Here is a 15,678-nt window from a genome sequence, read left to right on the forward strand (position 1 = left end):
ATCCTGAGATTACAACCCTGTTTTAAAAGAATGTTGTACCTAGTAATATTGTTAGTATTTATGTATCAAGTTTGAATCTAAATGAATTAGAATTAGGTTTTTTGTCACATGTACTCAAGTACAGAGATACGTGAGTACAGTGAAAAGTGTACGCAATTGTCATTTCCGTTGCCATCATAGATACAAAATCTCAGGTATAAATCAGAAAAATAAAGAAATAAAATTGAAGTTCAGCATTACAGACCTTCTAAAACCGAGAAAGAAGGGAAAAAAATTAAAAACAGATAAATCCACGTTGGGCTTCACCCCGCAGCCGGGAGTCTGAGCTGGGCTTCCCCTCGAGGCCGGGAGTCTGAGCTGGGCTTCCCCTCGAGGCCGGGAGTCTGAGCTGGGCTTCCCCTCGAGGCCGGGAGTCTGAGCTGGGCTTCCCCTCGAGGCCAGGAGTCTGTGCTCGGCTTCGACCTGTGGCCGGGAGTCTGTGCTCAGCTTCCCCTCAAGGTTGGGAGTCTGTGTTGGACCTCACCTTCAGTCTGTACTGGCTCTGTTCGCTACCCCTGATACCGTCCAAGGACGAGAGGTAAGAAGAAAGGGTAGACAAAGCCATAAAAAGAGAAAAGGAATGGACGGAGTAGAGGAGCTGCAGCCTAGGACCCCTGCTGTGCCGCCATCTTGGAATGTATTTGAAGAATAATGAAGAGGGCTATTCTGAAGAGCAGATAATTTTGACATTCTGCAATTGTGTTTGAATTGCAGATGTCAGGGCACCTTGATACCCTCACAGGCATCAAAGATTTCCATTTTCTTTACCACGTGACGATCATGAGCTGCAATTATGGGAAACCTAAACAAATATCTCGGGCTGGAAGGAATAGAATTACTCAACGATAAGATTAGATAAAAAGTAGTGGATGGAAGCTCATGAGAAACTCAGTTTGCTTTATCTCTTAACAGATACAGACAGATATTTTTGAACCCTACAGCATTTCTGTTTGCACTCCCTAGTTGATCTTCCCCATTCTTATGTGAAGTGGTCCAAGTCAGAATGCCTTAGAGGCATTTCCCAGACCTGTTGGGATGTGTTGGTGTTAACCAATACTTGTTGGTCCTGTACCAACATTGGCTCAATTGGAACAATTTCACCTTTTGGTTCACAAATAAGCTTGACACCATACAGGATGAAGCAGCCTGCATGATTGGCACCATATCCACTAACATCCACTCCATCTACCACCAACCTTCAGTAGCAGTACTGTGTACTATCTGCAAGATGCATTGCAGAAATGCACCAAAGATCCTTAGACACCTTCCAAACCCATGACCAATTTTATTCAGAAAGACAACATATGTGGGAACGTAACCGATTGCAAGTTTTCCTGCAAGCCATTTGTCATTCTGACTTGGAAATGTATTGATGTTCCTTCACTGTCGCTGGGTCAAGATGCTGGAATTCCCTTCCTCACAGCACTGTGGATCAACCTACATCACATGGACTGCAGTGATTCAAGGAAACCGCTCACCACCGCCTTCTCAAGGGTAACCAGGGATGAGCAATGAATGGCCAGTCAGTGACACCACATCCTATGAATGAATAAAAACAATTTGGTTCAAAACCCATTTTACAGACAAACTCTGGGTTGACAGTTCTGTCAAAGTACTGAAACAGCACTGTTGGAGGTTGTGTCTTTGGGATGAGACATTAAACTGAAAACTTGTCAGCTCTCTCAGGCAGACATAAAGATGCCATGGCACTATTCTAAAGAAGAGCAGTTAAGTTCTACCTTGTGACATGGCTAATAATTATTGCTCTGCAAATAAAACAGATCTTCTGTTTATCACATTACTGGTTGAAGGGCCTTACTCTCTGCAAACCAATTTTGTGTTTCCAATTGGATCTACATTTGAAAAACATTTATTCTGATGTAAAGTGCTTTGAGATGTTAGAAGGTTGTGAAAAGCACTACACAAATGCAAATTCTTTACCTTGGACGTTTAAATGAACTAGAGTTGGTAGACCAGTCTGCGTTATATTCTGTGCCTATTTTTAAGCAAAATTATTACATAACCATCCTTCTTCTTGCAGTTTGCACAAGGTGCTCTTCACTGAACAACCTGAGACATACTACAAATGGGATAACTGGCCTCCAGAGAGTGATAGAAAGTAAGCACATTATTTTTAACAAATGAATGGGACACTAATCGAACACAAATGTCATTCACACTCTGATGGTCAATGCTAGTACAATTATGTGAAGCATCTTAAGGCTTTTCACTGGCCTGGTTGATGCTCTGAAACTACAAGGCTGAGGAAATAAATCTTTATTTATTATTAGCTTCAGTTTTTCTGAGGAGATTTCACACCAACCCATATCCAATAAGCTGCCCAGAAGACTCTGTTCACATTTACAAATTGCACCTCTACAGTATTCTAAAACAATCCGTAATGTTTTAAATCAGAATCCATTTCCTTCTCTACCAACATTAATAGATTCTTTAACAAATAGTTTTTGTCAGCATATTGAAACTGACATGCTACATCCTGCTTATTTCCATACAACCGATCATTTAAACTGCAAATAGACAACAACAAATTGAATCATGCTTTTTGTTTATTGAGGTAAATTGGCTTTAATCCCTGTTTTTTGCCAGAGAGTTTGGACTTTGTTCATTGGGGAAGCTGGGTTTGTTCTCTTCAGAGTGGGGAAAATCAAGGAGAGGTTTAGTAGTGATGTCATATTCTGAGAGGGTTGGCAAATTAATTAGGGAGAAATTTTGGAACAAACTGTAATCAGAGAACACAGATTTAAGATAATTGGCAAAAGTTTCAATGGGAAATGAGGAGAAATTGATTTATGTGGTGAGTTATGAGCTGGAGTGCGCTGACTGAAAGGATAGTGGAAGATGCTTCAATAATAACTTTCAAAGGGAATTGCATAAATAATTGAAAAAGAAAGATTTGCATGATAATGAGGAATAGCAGAGGTACTGGGTCTCATTGGATAGCACAGCACGCTGAATAACCACCTTCTGTTCTCTATTTCCTGAGGAAATCCAGGTACAAATACAATAAACACTTTAAAAAAACCATTGCAGCATTAGGTTTTGTTTCTCGAAGAATAGAATTGAATTACTGGGGAGTATGCATGGATTTGATACACGGATAGAATGGATAAAGAATGATCCTCTTAAGAGGGCCATCAACGTTAGATAGTCACAACAAATCCCAGAGAGAATTCAGAAGAAACCTCTCTACCCAAAATGTGGGAAGCAGTTAAAATGAACATTATAGATGCATTTAAGGAGAAGTTGAACAAACATATGAATAAGAAGTGAATAATGGGTTATGATGAAAAATTTTAATGAGGAAAGATGGAAGGAGGCTTGATTGGAGTTGGATGGGCCAAATGTTTTTTTTAATGTGCCATGTGTCCTATGTAATCCTCTGTAATATTTTTCACCTCTTCTCAGTTTCTTTCTACGATTATGCTCAGAAGTGCCACTCCTGGAGGACACCCTGATGCGAATCCTGGTTATCGGGTTGTCACGAGACCTATCACTGGGACCCGCTGATGCCATGGAACTAGCTGACCATCTGGTGAAACGTGCTGCGTCGGTGCAGGCTGATGGTAAGATCACGGTGTGATTGAGACCGACTAGCTTTTATTGCTTATCTCTGGTGTGAAGGTAGAGAAGATACTGGTGAACTTTCTTTCTAAACGCACCGCAGTTAGTTTGCAGCTTTCACTGTTCAACAGCATCTCCAAAATCTGAGACACCCCCACACCTCCCTCACATTTAAGGACAAGATAATAGTTATGTAGGAACATTGCTATCTTCAAGCTCCCCTCCAAGTTGCACATGTCCCGACTTCTACATTTATCACTGTCCCTCATAGTCACTGGACCAAAATCTTGGAGCTACCTACCTAATGGAGGATTACAGCGATTCAGGAGGGAGACAAGCAACTATTGTCTTCTTGAGGCCAACTAGGAAAGGGTAACAAATACGAGTCCTACTGGAGAAACTCATACCTCTGGAATCCCTTTCCTTTCAAATGTCAAGGTGTGATCTGAAGCTGCAGCAGTGTGAAGACTACACAAGTTGCAGCGTTTTAAAAAAAAAGTCATGTGCAGGAGCAGAGTGGCTGTTTTGTATAGAACATGAAAACTGCAACCAGTGTATTTGTGGTAAATATGACCATTTACAGCACAGACTGGTCTGGGCTGATGGTTGCATTTCACATGAGTCTCCTTGTACCCATTTGCATTGAAACCTGTAACCTTCTATTTCTTCCTAGTGTGGCTGGCTAACTTCACCTTAACTGCATTTATGCTAGTTCCTATTTGTATTCCTAAATTCACCTGAAGCAGTCAAAATATTTGCTCATCCATTTTACTTGTGCTTGGTCATTGGAATCTTCAATCATCGGTGGAAACAGATTCTCTGTATCTACTCTCTCATTTGTCATTTTAAACACCTTGTCCTGCTCATAACTCAACCAGTTGGACTGAGGGAAATATGATCCTTATTTTAAACTCTCTTGAAAATAAAGATTGTAAATAAATATATATGTATTAGTAAAGTTTTGTTTTTAATAATTAGGTATTAATGATGTATTATGTGATTTGACCTAATGTTACACCCTGGCAAGTGATTGCATTGATGCAGGTGTAAAGCACAGTGGTAGCCAAGTCTGTAAAAACTACGTTTTGTGCAAATACTTCTTTCTCCGATTATAAATGCCTTTCACTACCTAATGTGTGCGTGCTTCTTTAACTACCTTATTCTTGCTCTGCATTCAATTGGTCTAATTCAGTGTGAATGTAAAGTAACACACTCAGTTTGATTTTTTAAAAAAAGTCCTGTTCAGGCATATTACAATCTATCTCTAGGGCAGGTGGCACTTGAACACAGACCTTCTGGCCTGGAGGTAGAGACACTACCGCCGCACCACAAGAGTCCTTAACATTGTGTTTGAACTTGTGTGTGTGTGCAGCTGTGAGCTAATATGTGAACAATTTGTCTGCCAGGGGTGCTAACATCAAACCGTGCACAACAGTAACCCATTGAGTAATTTTATAAGCTTCTGAGCCAATATTGCTGTCTCAAATTATAAATGTACCTCATTACAACCAGCATCCTTGACAAATGTAATGACCTATGTGCTTGTGTAAGGATGTTTTTAAAATGAGAATGCTTAAATAGCAAAAATTGCTGGATATGCAAAGCAAATCAGTCAACATTCAAAGTAGTGAAGCTTACTCCTGAAATATTTTCAGGGTTCCAGTGAATGGTTCCTTCTGACAAGGTTACCCCCAAAACTATCCATATTTGTTTTTTGTGTTATTTCCAAAGAAGACATGAGAATTCTCCAGTTATTTTGTTGTTTCTCTTTCAGACCTGGAAGTTCTCCATGTGGAGAGAATTCAATTAATCGACGCAGTTCTGAACCTGTGCACTTACCACCATCCTGAAAACATTCAGCTGCCACCAGGGTTTGTCTACCGTTTAGTCATCCCATCCTGAACAAAGCTTGTTTGTTGATTTTCAAAGTCTAGCTGTTAAAACTTCTATGAGGAAATTGACCACAATTATGATATATTTGCAGCAAGAAAATAGATTGATATACTTAAAATTGCATCTGACAGTCTCAGTGTCACATTGGCATATGTGGAATCTTACCACAAAGAAGGAGACAATTCAACCTGATCAGATTTGGACAAAGGCGGGGTCATTGGATTCAAAATGTTAACTCTACAGATGCTGTCAGACCTGCTGTATTTCTCCAATGTTTTTTAGGTACTAGATTGATGCCTGGAATGACCAGTTATTTTGTGAGGGGAGGTTGGACAGGTTGGGTTTGTTATCCCTGGAGTTTAGAAGAGTTGAGAGGTGACATGATTAAAGTGTATGCAGTTGACAAGGTGGACGTGGTAATGGCATTTTCTATTCTGAATCCATCCACAACTAGGGAGCACCATTTTACACTTGGGAGGGTTACCCTTTTTAGGATTGAGATGAGGAGAAATTGTTTTCTCTTGGAGTATTTTTGACTTTGGAACTCTGCCTCAGAAGGCAGTGTAGGCGGATTCAGAATAGATTTTTGTTAGGCAGTGGGATCAGAGGTTATCAGAGTAGATTGGAATGTCAAATTGAAAACACAAACACGATCAAATTGATTGGCAGAACAGCCTTGAGGTCCTGAATGCTCTACTTTAATTCTATTTTGTATGTTCATATAAATGTATGATGCATAATGTGTGACAATTAATAAATATGTATAGAAAACATTGCATGTATACAATGTATACTCTGCAACAAATGTGACATATACATACATGATATACATCTATATGTGTGCATGATATATGCATCTGTGTTATATCGGGAGTACCCAATTGTTTTCCCACTGGGACCCCATTTCAAACCTAAAATATTGTTGTGACCCCTCAGTGAGAACTGCAAGAGCATGTGGGGATAGGGCAGATCTGTAAGAGTGGTGGACAGGACAACCTGTAAAGACTGGAGTGGCAGTGAACAGTCCTGGAAGCATGTCCTGTTTTTTATATATATATGCTATAATGCGTAATATGTAGAATGCTGTGCATCAAGGCAGTAATGACAGATTTAGTTAATGTTTGCTTAGATATCTCCGCGGGTCACCTGAGCGTTTGAACACCCTGTCCAAGAATTATAACTTATCTGTGTAAGTTACATTCCTTCTAACATGGCAGGGAAAAACACATGAGTCTTGCTATGTTACTGCACCCATTTTAGTTACAGTTTATAACTTCTTGTGTGTTTGATGTGAATGGGCTTTTTTATATTCCAGATATCAGCCACCCGCTCTGGCTATTTCATCCCTGTACTGGAAGGCTTGGCTTCTGCTGTTGGTTGTAAATGCTTTTAATCCACAAAATATTGGTGAGTTTCACAGTTGCTGCTTCCTGAAACATGCTGCTGCTTCCTCTTTTATTAAGCCCTATTGCCTACTTGTCTGATGTAGTCACAAGTACAAAAAACATCGATGTTTAGGCTTCTTTGTATTCAGCTTTGCAAATTGGTGGTTTTTATGAAAAGGTGTTTGATGTGAGTTATTCCATCTTGTGGTATCATATTAATAGCATAGTCCCAAAGATTTTGGGCTTAAATTCTAGCCATTGGGAAAACTTAGGAGGTAACACAATCATTCAGAACAGAATCAGCTGTGACATCACTCCTGGATGCTGATGACATCTCCTTTAACGAACAGTGCATTTTAAATAAGGTCAGAATCTGACTCAGTTGTGATACACTCGACGGCCAAAGACCTTGCCATTGTTTACTGTCTTACCCGTACAACCAAAAATAACTTCATGGTTACACTGAGGAACTGAATGCAAATGAAACAGTTGGTGCCCAGTATAACACAGAAGAGAAATACAAAGTAATTGCAGACTGGCTGGAGTCATTGCATAGTTTCAATATTAATGCAGATGAAGCAAAGCTAATGAATGGAGGATAGATGAGTTACTTATTGATATCTGTATAGAAAAAGATTTAACAAGGTTTGAAGTACTCCTTTCAAGAGGTGCATTGAAGAAGAACAAAACTCTTCATTTCTATTTATAATCCTAACTGTCCTGCAGATCTGTTTTGACAACACAGACTTCTGTACCTTTGTCACTGAGATGAAGCTTCACCTAACTCACCCATCCTCCAAAGGAAACTGACTCAACCACCTCAGACAATTGTGCTTTAGCTTGTTCAACAGTGCATGTGGAGAGCTGGGAGTAAGTTGTTTGCAGATAGGCATAAAAGGTCTTAAGCAAAACTCGGTGGATGTATCTTCAGTTGTCTAAACCCGCAGCTGTGGAATGCCATCCCCAAATCCATCTGCCTCTTGCTCTTCCTTATATAGAATAGAATCCTTGCAGTGTGGAAGCAAGTCACTCGGCCCATTGAGACCCTCTGAAGAGCATCTCATTCAGATCCACCCCATCCATGTAACCCTGCATTTCCTTGGGCCTCCCTGAACTCGATGGGCAATTTAGCATGGCCAATCCACCTAAGCTGCACATCTTTGGACTGTGGGAGGAAACCGCAGCACACAGCAGAAACCCACTAAGATATAGGGAGAATGTGTAAAACTCCACACAGAGTCACCAAGGGTGAAATTGAACCCAAAGTCCCTGGCACTGTGTGGCAACAGTGCTAACCACTGAGCCATCGCACCTACCACAAGGCACTCTCTAAAACCTATCTCCTTTAGTCACCTGGCCTAAGGTTTTCATGTGCAACAGGTATCAGATTCCGTTTGAAAATGCTCCTTTGAAGCATTTTGGGCTGTTTCGTAATGTTAAAGGTGCATGCAAATGCAGGTTCTTGACATCCTCTTATAATGTGCTTAAAATGACTATGTATTTATATCCTAGTTGCCTTATTATTGTCACTTTATTGTTTTTTGCTAAGGTAAGAGTTTGAAATATTCTTTACACCTTTCTTTGGGAAAACAGAGGTATATGTGATCAGGACCCAGTGATTGATATTTTTGAGCTTGGGACTCTTCTTAATTGATAATTTAATGAAATTCTAATTAAATCAATACTTATGACTGACCATTCAGTCAGCCATCTGTTAGCTTGTTTTGTTTCTGCTGTGTATGAATACTTGAAAAGAGTTTGTGCTGCCTGTTAGATGCAGTATAAAAAGTTGCTTATAACTTTAAAACTGAGTACATGAATTTGAAAGGTTTGGAAAGATATGTGCCAGGAGCAGGCAAGTGGAACTAATTCAGTTTGGGATAGTGTTCGGTTGGACTGAAGGGTCTGTTTCCATGCTGTAAGACTCTGTGAAAATTAACACAGAATACACAGTTCTAGTCTAAGCAAATTGATATATAGAATTAAGTAAGAATAAGTAGTGAAATATTATTCAATACGTAGTTCTGAATGATGAAAATGTAAAGGATCATATAATTACAAAGTTAGCAAAGTTAATATTGCTAAGATTACATTTAGTCAAAGGATTAGATTTAGTCTTCTGAAATTGACTCATTTCTCTGAAGCAAATGAAACCATCATCACTATAGAGGCATTGCTGTGGGATGTTTTCTAAACCATCAGTCCAGGAATATTTTAAACACCTCTGAAGCTGGTGGGATTTGTACTGGGGTCTCCTGGCTCAGAGGTAGGGGCACTACCATTGCAACACAAGGTCCTATCTGAGACGCACAGATGTGACTATGATTTCGTGATGAGGACTAACGATGTGGGAGTGTAACAATTCTGTCGTCTTTTACCTTGATGATTGCACATTCTCCCAGTCATTAAATAAATCCAGAATTGGAGGGCACATGTTTCGGGTGAGAGGTGAAAAAAATATAAAAGAGATCTAAGGGGCAACTTTTTCACACAGAGGGTGGTACGTGTATGAAATGAGCTGCCAGAGGATGCTGTGGAGGCTGGTACAATTACAACATTTAAAAGGTATCTGGATGGGTATATGAATAGGAAGGGTTTGGAGGGATATGGGCCGGGTGCTGGCAGGTGGGACTAGATTGGATTAGGATATCTGGTCGTCATGGACGGGTTGGACTGAAGGGTCTATTTCCGTGCTGTACATCTCTATGGCTCTGATATAAACAGGAGCTTCCCTCCACCTGCAGCTGTAACTTTAAAACATTAGTGTATTGTCTATATTCTGCTTGCAATCCCATGGTACATTCCTTTGTCGAGGAAGACTAAACAGAGCCATGTGATGTTAAAGTACCAAAATCTGCATTGGTATTGTTAAACAGAAATCAATAGTCATCGATTAATCAATGAATATACTTTAATTGTGAGATTATAGCTAAACAAAATCAACTGAGAACTGTTAGCTTCCAATAATCCTATAATTTCTTTATCTGCAGGTTTGGCTGCATGGGAAGGCTACCCGACTCTGAAAATGTTGATGGAAATGGTAATGACAAAGTGAGTGATTTTAACATGGAATCAAACCTCATAGGGAAGAGGTTGATCCATGTTTATGTTTTGCTGTGTGACTTTGGCCAACCAGTTCTGAGAAGTAGTCCAAGGCAAGTTGCTGCTTTAGGGTAATGGAAGAGAAAAATATGTCATTATATGCTCTTACATCTAATCATCAGGAGAGGATTTTCTCTGTTCACTGTTTGAAGGTAAATTGTAAAACACCTTTATATAAATCTGTTAATGATTTTGGTACATGCAGAGCATGGCTGAAATTTTCCCTCATATTATTAAACATGTAGCTATAACTGTTCTTTCTTGCCATTAGAAGGTGAACTACAAAGTGACTGTTACTTCTGTAAATATGACTTGAAAAGACAATGGTGCAAGACTCCTTTAGAGGCAATTTCTCACCCCATAAGCCTCTCACTATATGTAGGTAGCTTCTGTACAGTGACAAGCCAGATTTTGAAAGTGTTTCATGTTGTACATCTGGAGTGACCTTTTTGCTGATGAAAAGCTTCTTTTGAAATGTGACAATTTTGTCAGTGCATTTCAAAACTAGCCATCTGGGAAGCACATTTGTTGTGCATATGTACACTGGCATCAACTTATGTCCTGATGTCCAGCCTATATAAACTACAGTTATTGGTCTCAGACCATTAATATTGGCAGAAGCATTGAAACTTCTTAATCCCTAAATGGGAAATACAAACATTTGTATAATAGCAATATTTCAAAATGTTTGCTCCCAATGTTGGCTTGTTCTCCCTTTTTGTTCATTCTGCATCCATCAGAATGCAGATAGATGATTTTTTATAAGACACAGGATTTGATTAACCTGGTTTAATTACCTGCTGCTGGTGGTATCCACTTTCTGCAACCTTTCACCGTCCTCAATGCTACAGAAATTAGGAAACACTCAACTGTGATAAAAGCATGTGATGGAAAAGTGTCCATAGGAAAAGGGAAGCTGAAAGAAGGAACTAGAATGGAGAAGCTGGAAAATTTAAGATAAACATGATGGGAGTATGTAGCAGGTCAATCAGCAGAAAAAAAAGAGTGGTTACAATAGTCTCAGTTGCTTATTCTCTACTAAAATCACTGCTGTTTTGAGGAAGCACATACGTTTGAAGTAAGCCAACCTGCCTTTTCTCTTTAAAGACTATTCGATTAGATTCCCTACAGTGTGGAAACAGACCCTTCGGCCCAACAAGTCCACACCAACCCTCCGAAGAGTAACCCACCCAGACCCATTTCCCTCTGAATAATGCACCGAACCTATGGGCAATTGAGCATGGCCAATTCACCTGGCCTGCACATCTTTGGACTGTGGGAGGAAACCAGAGGAACCCCAGGCAGACATTGGGAGAACGTGCAAACTCCAGACAGTCGCCCGAGGGTGGAATCGAACCTGGGACCCTGGTGCTGTGAGGCAGCAGTGCTAACCACTGAGCCACTGTGCTGCCCCCAAAAAAAATGCTGACTAACTGCTGGGTATTGCTCTCAATTCTCCACTTCTCTGAAGGTGGAAGGAAGTTTGTGTGCTGTGTGAGTACCAGCACAGGCCAAATAGCATGCTTCTATACTTATTTGATACTCTGTTTCCACTTTGTTGGGAAGAATCAAAAAGCAGTCTGTTATTTAAACAGAGAGAGCTCCAGAAAAATACAGCACAGATAGATCTTGATGCATAAAATGTTGCATATGGGTGCAACAAGTAATTAAAAGAGCCAAATAGGATGCTGGCCTTTATTGCTACAATTTAAAAATAGGCAAGACTTGTTACAACTGTACAGGATGTTGGTGAAATTGCACCTGGAGTAGTCTGTGCAGCTTTGGTCCTGTATTTAAATAATTAAGGACCAGTATTGGAGGCAGTTCAAAATAATTTCACTCAGGTTGATTTCTCGGAGTGAGGGCTCTATTCATGTAGAGCTTTGAAAAATGAGTGGTGATCTTATTGAAGCATGCAAGATTCTGAGGCTACTTGACAGGGTAGGTGATGAGTTGAAAAGTGTGGTGCTGGAAAAGCACAACCGGTCAGAGAACATCTGAGGAGCAGGAGAGTCGACGTTTCGAGCATAAGCTGTCCGTCAAGAAGGAGGGGATGGTTCAAGGGGGCTGAGACATAAATGGTAGGGGGATGGTAGCTAGGAATGCAGTAGGTAGATGGAGATGGGGGGGTGATTGTGGTAGATCAGAAAGCGGGGGCAGGGGTGGGGGGAGGAAGATGGACAAGTAGGACAGTTTAAGAGGATGGTGCCGAGTTGTAAGGTTAGATCTGAGGTAAGGTGGGGAAAGGGAAAATGAAGAAATTGGTGAAATCTATATTGATCCCGTCTATCGAAGGTCCTAAGATGGAAGATGCGGCATCGGTCATCTGCCATGATGAAGGCCTCCAAGCCCTCCAATTCTTCCTCACCCGCTGACCCAACCTGTACCCTTCCACTGACACACTCAGCCTATTGGCTGAACTGGTCCTCACCCTCAACAATTTCTCCTTCAAATCCTCCTCCTTCCTCCAGACAAAAGGGGTAGCCATGGGCCTCAGCTATACCTGCTTCTTTGTTGGGTATGTGGAACAGTCCATCTTCCACAGCTACACTTTCACCATCCCTGATTTTTTCCTCTGCCACATCGATGACAGACTCAACACAGGCATCTACTTCAAACCCACTAACTCCCACAGCTAACTGGACTACACCGCCTCACACCCTGCCTCCTGTAAAAATGCTATCCCTTACTCATAATCCCTCTGCCTCTGCCGCATCTGCTCCCAGGAGGACCAATTCCACTCCAGAACATCCCAGATGGCCTCCTCCTTCAAGGACCACAAATTCTCCTCACACATGGTCAACAATGTCCTCCAGTGCATCTCCTCCACTTCCTGCACCTCCACCCTTGAACTCCACCTCTCAAACAGGGACAGAAGCCCTCTGGTCCTCGCCTTCCACCCACCAATCTCTGGATACAATGCATCATCTGCCATTTCCGCCCTCTACAACCAGACTCCATCACCAAGGATATATTTCCCTCTTCACCCCATCTGCGTTCCACAGAGACCATTCTCTTCGCAACTCCGTTGTTAGGTCCACGGTCCCCACCAACCTACCCTCCACTTGTGGCATCTTCCCTTGCCATGGATCCTTACACATCTAATAGAGATTTACTTGTACTTCTGCACATGTCATCTACTGTGTCCGTTGCTCTTGGTATGATCTCCTTTACACTGGGGAGACAGGGCGCCATCTTGCGAAACGTTTCAGAGAACATCTCTGGGGCAAACGCACTAAACAACTCCACTGCCCTTTGGCCGAACACGTTAACTCCCTCTCCCATTCCGCCAAGGGCACGCAACTCCTGGGCCGCCTCCACCACTAAATTCCAGCCACCTGACCCTTGGAAGAACACTTCATCTTCTGCCTTGGGACCCTCCAACCACACAGGATAAATATAGATTTGACCAGTTTTCACCACCTTCCTTTTGAACCTATTGCCATCAACCGCCCCCACCACCTCCATCTACCTATTGTAATCCCAGCTAACCTCCCCCACCCCCAGCCCCATCTCCCTCCAATTTTTCTCTCAGCCCACTTGGGCCACCCCTCATTCCTGATGAAGAACTTATGTTCAAAACGGCCATTCTCTTGCTCCTCGGATGCTGCCTGACTGGCTGTGCTTTTCCAGCACCACATCTTTCAACTAACCTCCAGCGTCTGCAGTCCTCACTTTCTCCAAGGGGAGGTGATAAGATAATTTTTCTACTTGTTGGGAATCTCAAACTGAGGACATACTTTGAGAATAATGGAACAATTATTTAAAACAAATTATCTGAGGGTAATTAATGTCAGGAATCCTCTACCTGTATGGCTGTCGAGGCTAGATCATTAAAATTATGTATTGTGGAGGTAGGTAGATCTTTTGAAATATCAAAGAGCTGAGCGTTATGAGGACTTGAAGCAGATCAGTCGTGATGTTATAGAATGATGGGTCGAATGGTCCACTCTTCTTCCAGTTTCTTATTACAAGGTCCACATAACTTGAGCAATTTCAACACCGTGAGCTACTGGAGCTGTATTCTATCCTTATACTCAAGATGACCTACTACTCTCTCCAACAACCTACCAGACCTCTGCACTCACTGACTGAACTCTGAAAGTTGCCACAATATCACAGTGGGATGAGGGTGTGGGGGGGTGAAGGTGGTATAGTTGTGATGCTTAAATATTCTTGACCTATTTCCAGCAACTTCTCATACCCACAATGTACTGTGACTGACGAGGAGACCCGGAATGACATGATCAATCGGGAGCTGCAGATGTCTCAGAGAGAGAAACAGGAAATCCTGGCCTTTGAGAGTCATCTGGCCGCTGCATCGACAAAACAGACCATCACCGAGAGCAACAGCCTGCTATTGTCACAACTGACCAGCCTTGATCCACAGTGAGTATCTGGTAGTGAGTACCAACATTAACCATCCTGTTAATGAGAGTGAGCATGCACTGATTTGGTTCAAAGTGCACACTTTGCCCTGCAATTTTCTTCTAATAATGTAGATCCATGTCAGGATGCAGGTATCAGAATATCTCACTCCCTGAGTTCCAGCAAATGATTTAAGTTTTCAGGGTCAAGTAAAATCCTAGCCAGGCCCAATTCTAACAGCTAAACCATACATTCCCCAGCAGAAGACACAATATAAATTCAAATAGAGAACTCTGGTCATCTGTTTCCCCTTCCCTCCCAAATGCAGTCTATTGAGGACAATTGTTACAATGCATTTGTTGAAACTAAATGCAACCCCGATTTCACTCAGGTAGGAACCACTCAGTCTGGGCCATTAGTGTCAAGCAGTTTTGCATCATGGGAAAGCAAAAAGGATGTTCAAGGGTGGTAAAACTAAAATGGTAAAGCTGACAGGAAATATTGAGTTTTCTGGGGCTGTTTTCCTAGGGGAAGGGTTGGGGGGGGCATTTCTTAAAGTCAAAACACTAAATATTGGGGATACTTAGGGAATCTAACATTTACAAACAGAAAATGCTATATATAGATAGAGGAAATTAAGTCATTCGGAGGAGGCTTGTCTGAAGAACTAGCATGGATCTGACAAAAGGTCACTGAATTCAAAATATTAACTCTGTTTTCAGTCCACAGATGTTGCCAAACCTGCTGAGTTTCTCCAGCAGTTTCAGATTTTGAGCATCAGCTGTTTCTTTGTTTGATTTGATTGTTTTATTATTCTATTTTATTATTCGGGCTGAATTGCTTGCTTCTGTGCAATGTATTCTATGAAAGCCTCAGCACCACCAAATATGATCCATTCCTATACCCTCAGGAGTGATACTTCCGAAAACCCTCTGGGCTGGTGAACCTAAGAGGCGATTAGTGAGCCTTTATAATTGTGAGTTGGTTACTTTCCAGTTTAATGATCTTTTGCCGCCCTGTCTTTAAGGGGAGCTCCTCGGCGGCCACCTCCACAGGTTCTTGAGCAGCTTAAAAGCTTGAATCAGTCGCTTCATCTTGGCCATCTGCTTTGCCGGAGCCGCCATCCTGACTTCCTGTTAAACATTATTCAGAGACAGGTGGGTGTGTACAATATTGGTTGGGAATGGGGATCGTTTACTGATAGATAGACCTTGGATTAATATAGCATCTTCCATAATCTCAGGACTGGTCAAAACACTTTACAGTAACTGAACTGTGACCACTATTAGAAAGTCAGAAATGTTGCAAC

The 15,678-nt window shown here is 41.5% G+C and overlaps 1 protein-coding gene across 2 annotated transcripts in view; it reads left to right on the forward strand.

Annotated features, from left to right (window-relative positions):
- ints1 (integrator complex subunit 1) overlaps window positions 1–15,678 on the forward strand; it is a 117,446-nt gene that overhangs the window by 32,759 nt on the left and 69,009 nt on the right. For both annotated transcript variants that reach the window (XM_072559248.1, XM_072559249.1), the window contains exons 14-20: window positions 2,081–2,158; window positions 3,466–3,623; window positions 5,396–5,492; window positions 6,830–6,921; window positions 9,890–9,950; window positions 14,193–14,390; window positions 15,397–15,526. In XM_072559248.1, the coding sequence (XP_072415349.1) occupies window positions 2,081–2,158; window positions 3,466–3,623; window positions 5,396–5,492; window positions 6,830–6,921; window positions 9,890–9,950; window positions 14,193–14,390; window positions 15,397–15,526 (814 nt within the window). The remainder of the gene's footprint in view (window positions 1–2,080; window positions 2,159–3,465; window positions 3,624–5,395; window positions 5,493–6,829; window positions 6,922–9,889; window positions 9,951–14,192; window positions 14,391–15,396; window positions 15,527–15,678) is intronic.

The sequence above is a fragment of the Chiloscyllium punctatum genome, chromosome 40 (assembly GCF_047496795.1).
Source record: "Chiloscyllium punctatum isolate Juve2018m chromosome 40, sChiPun1.3, whole genome shotgun sequence".
Classification (NCBI taxonomy): domain Eukaryota; kingdom Metazoa; phylum Chordata; class Chondrichthyes; order Orectolobiformes; family Hemiscylliidae; genus Chiloscyllium; species Chiloscyllium punctatum.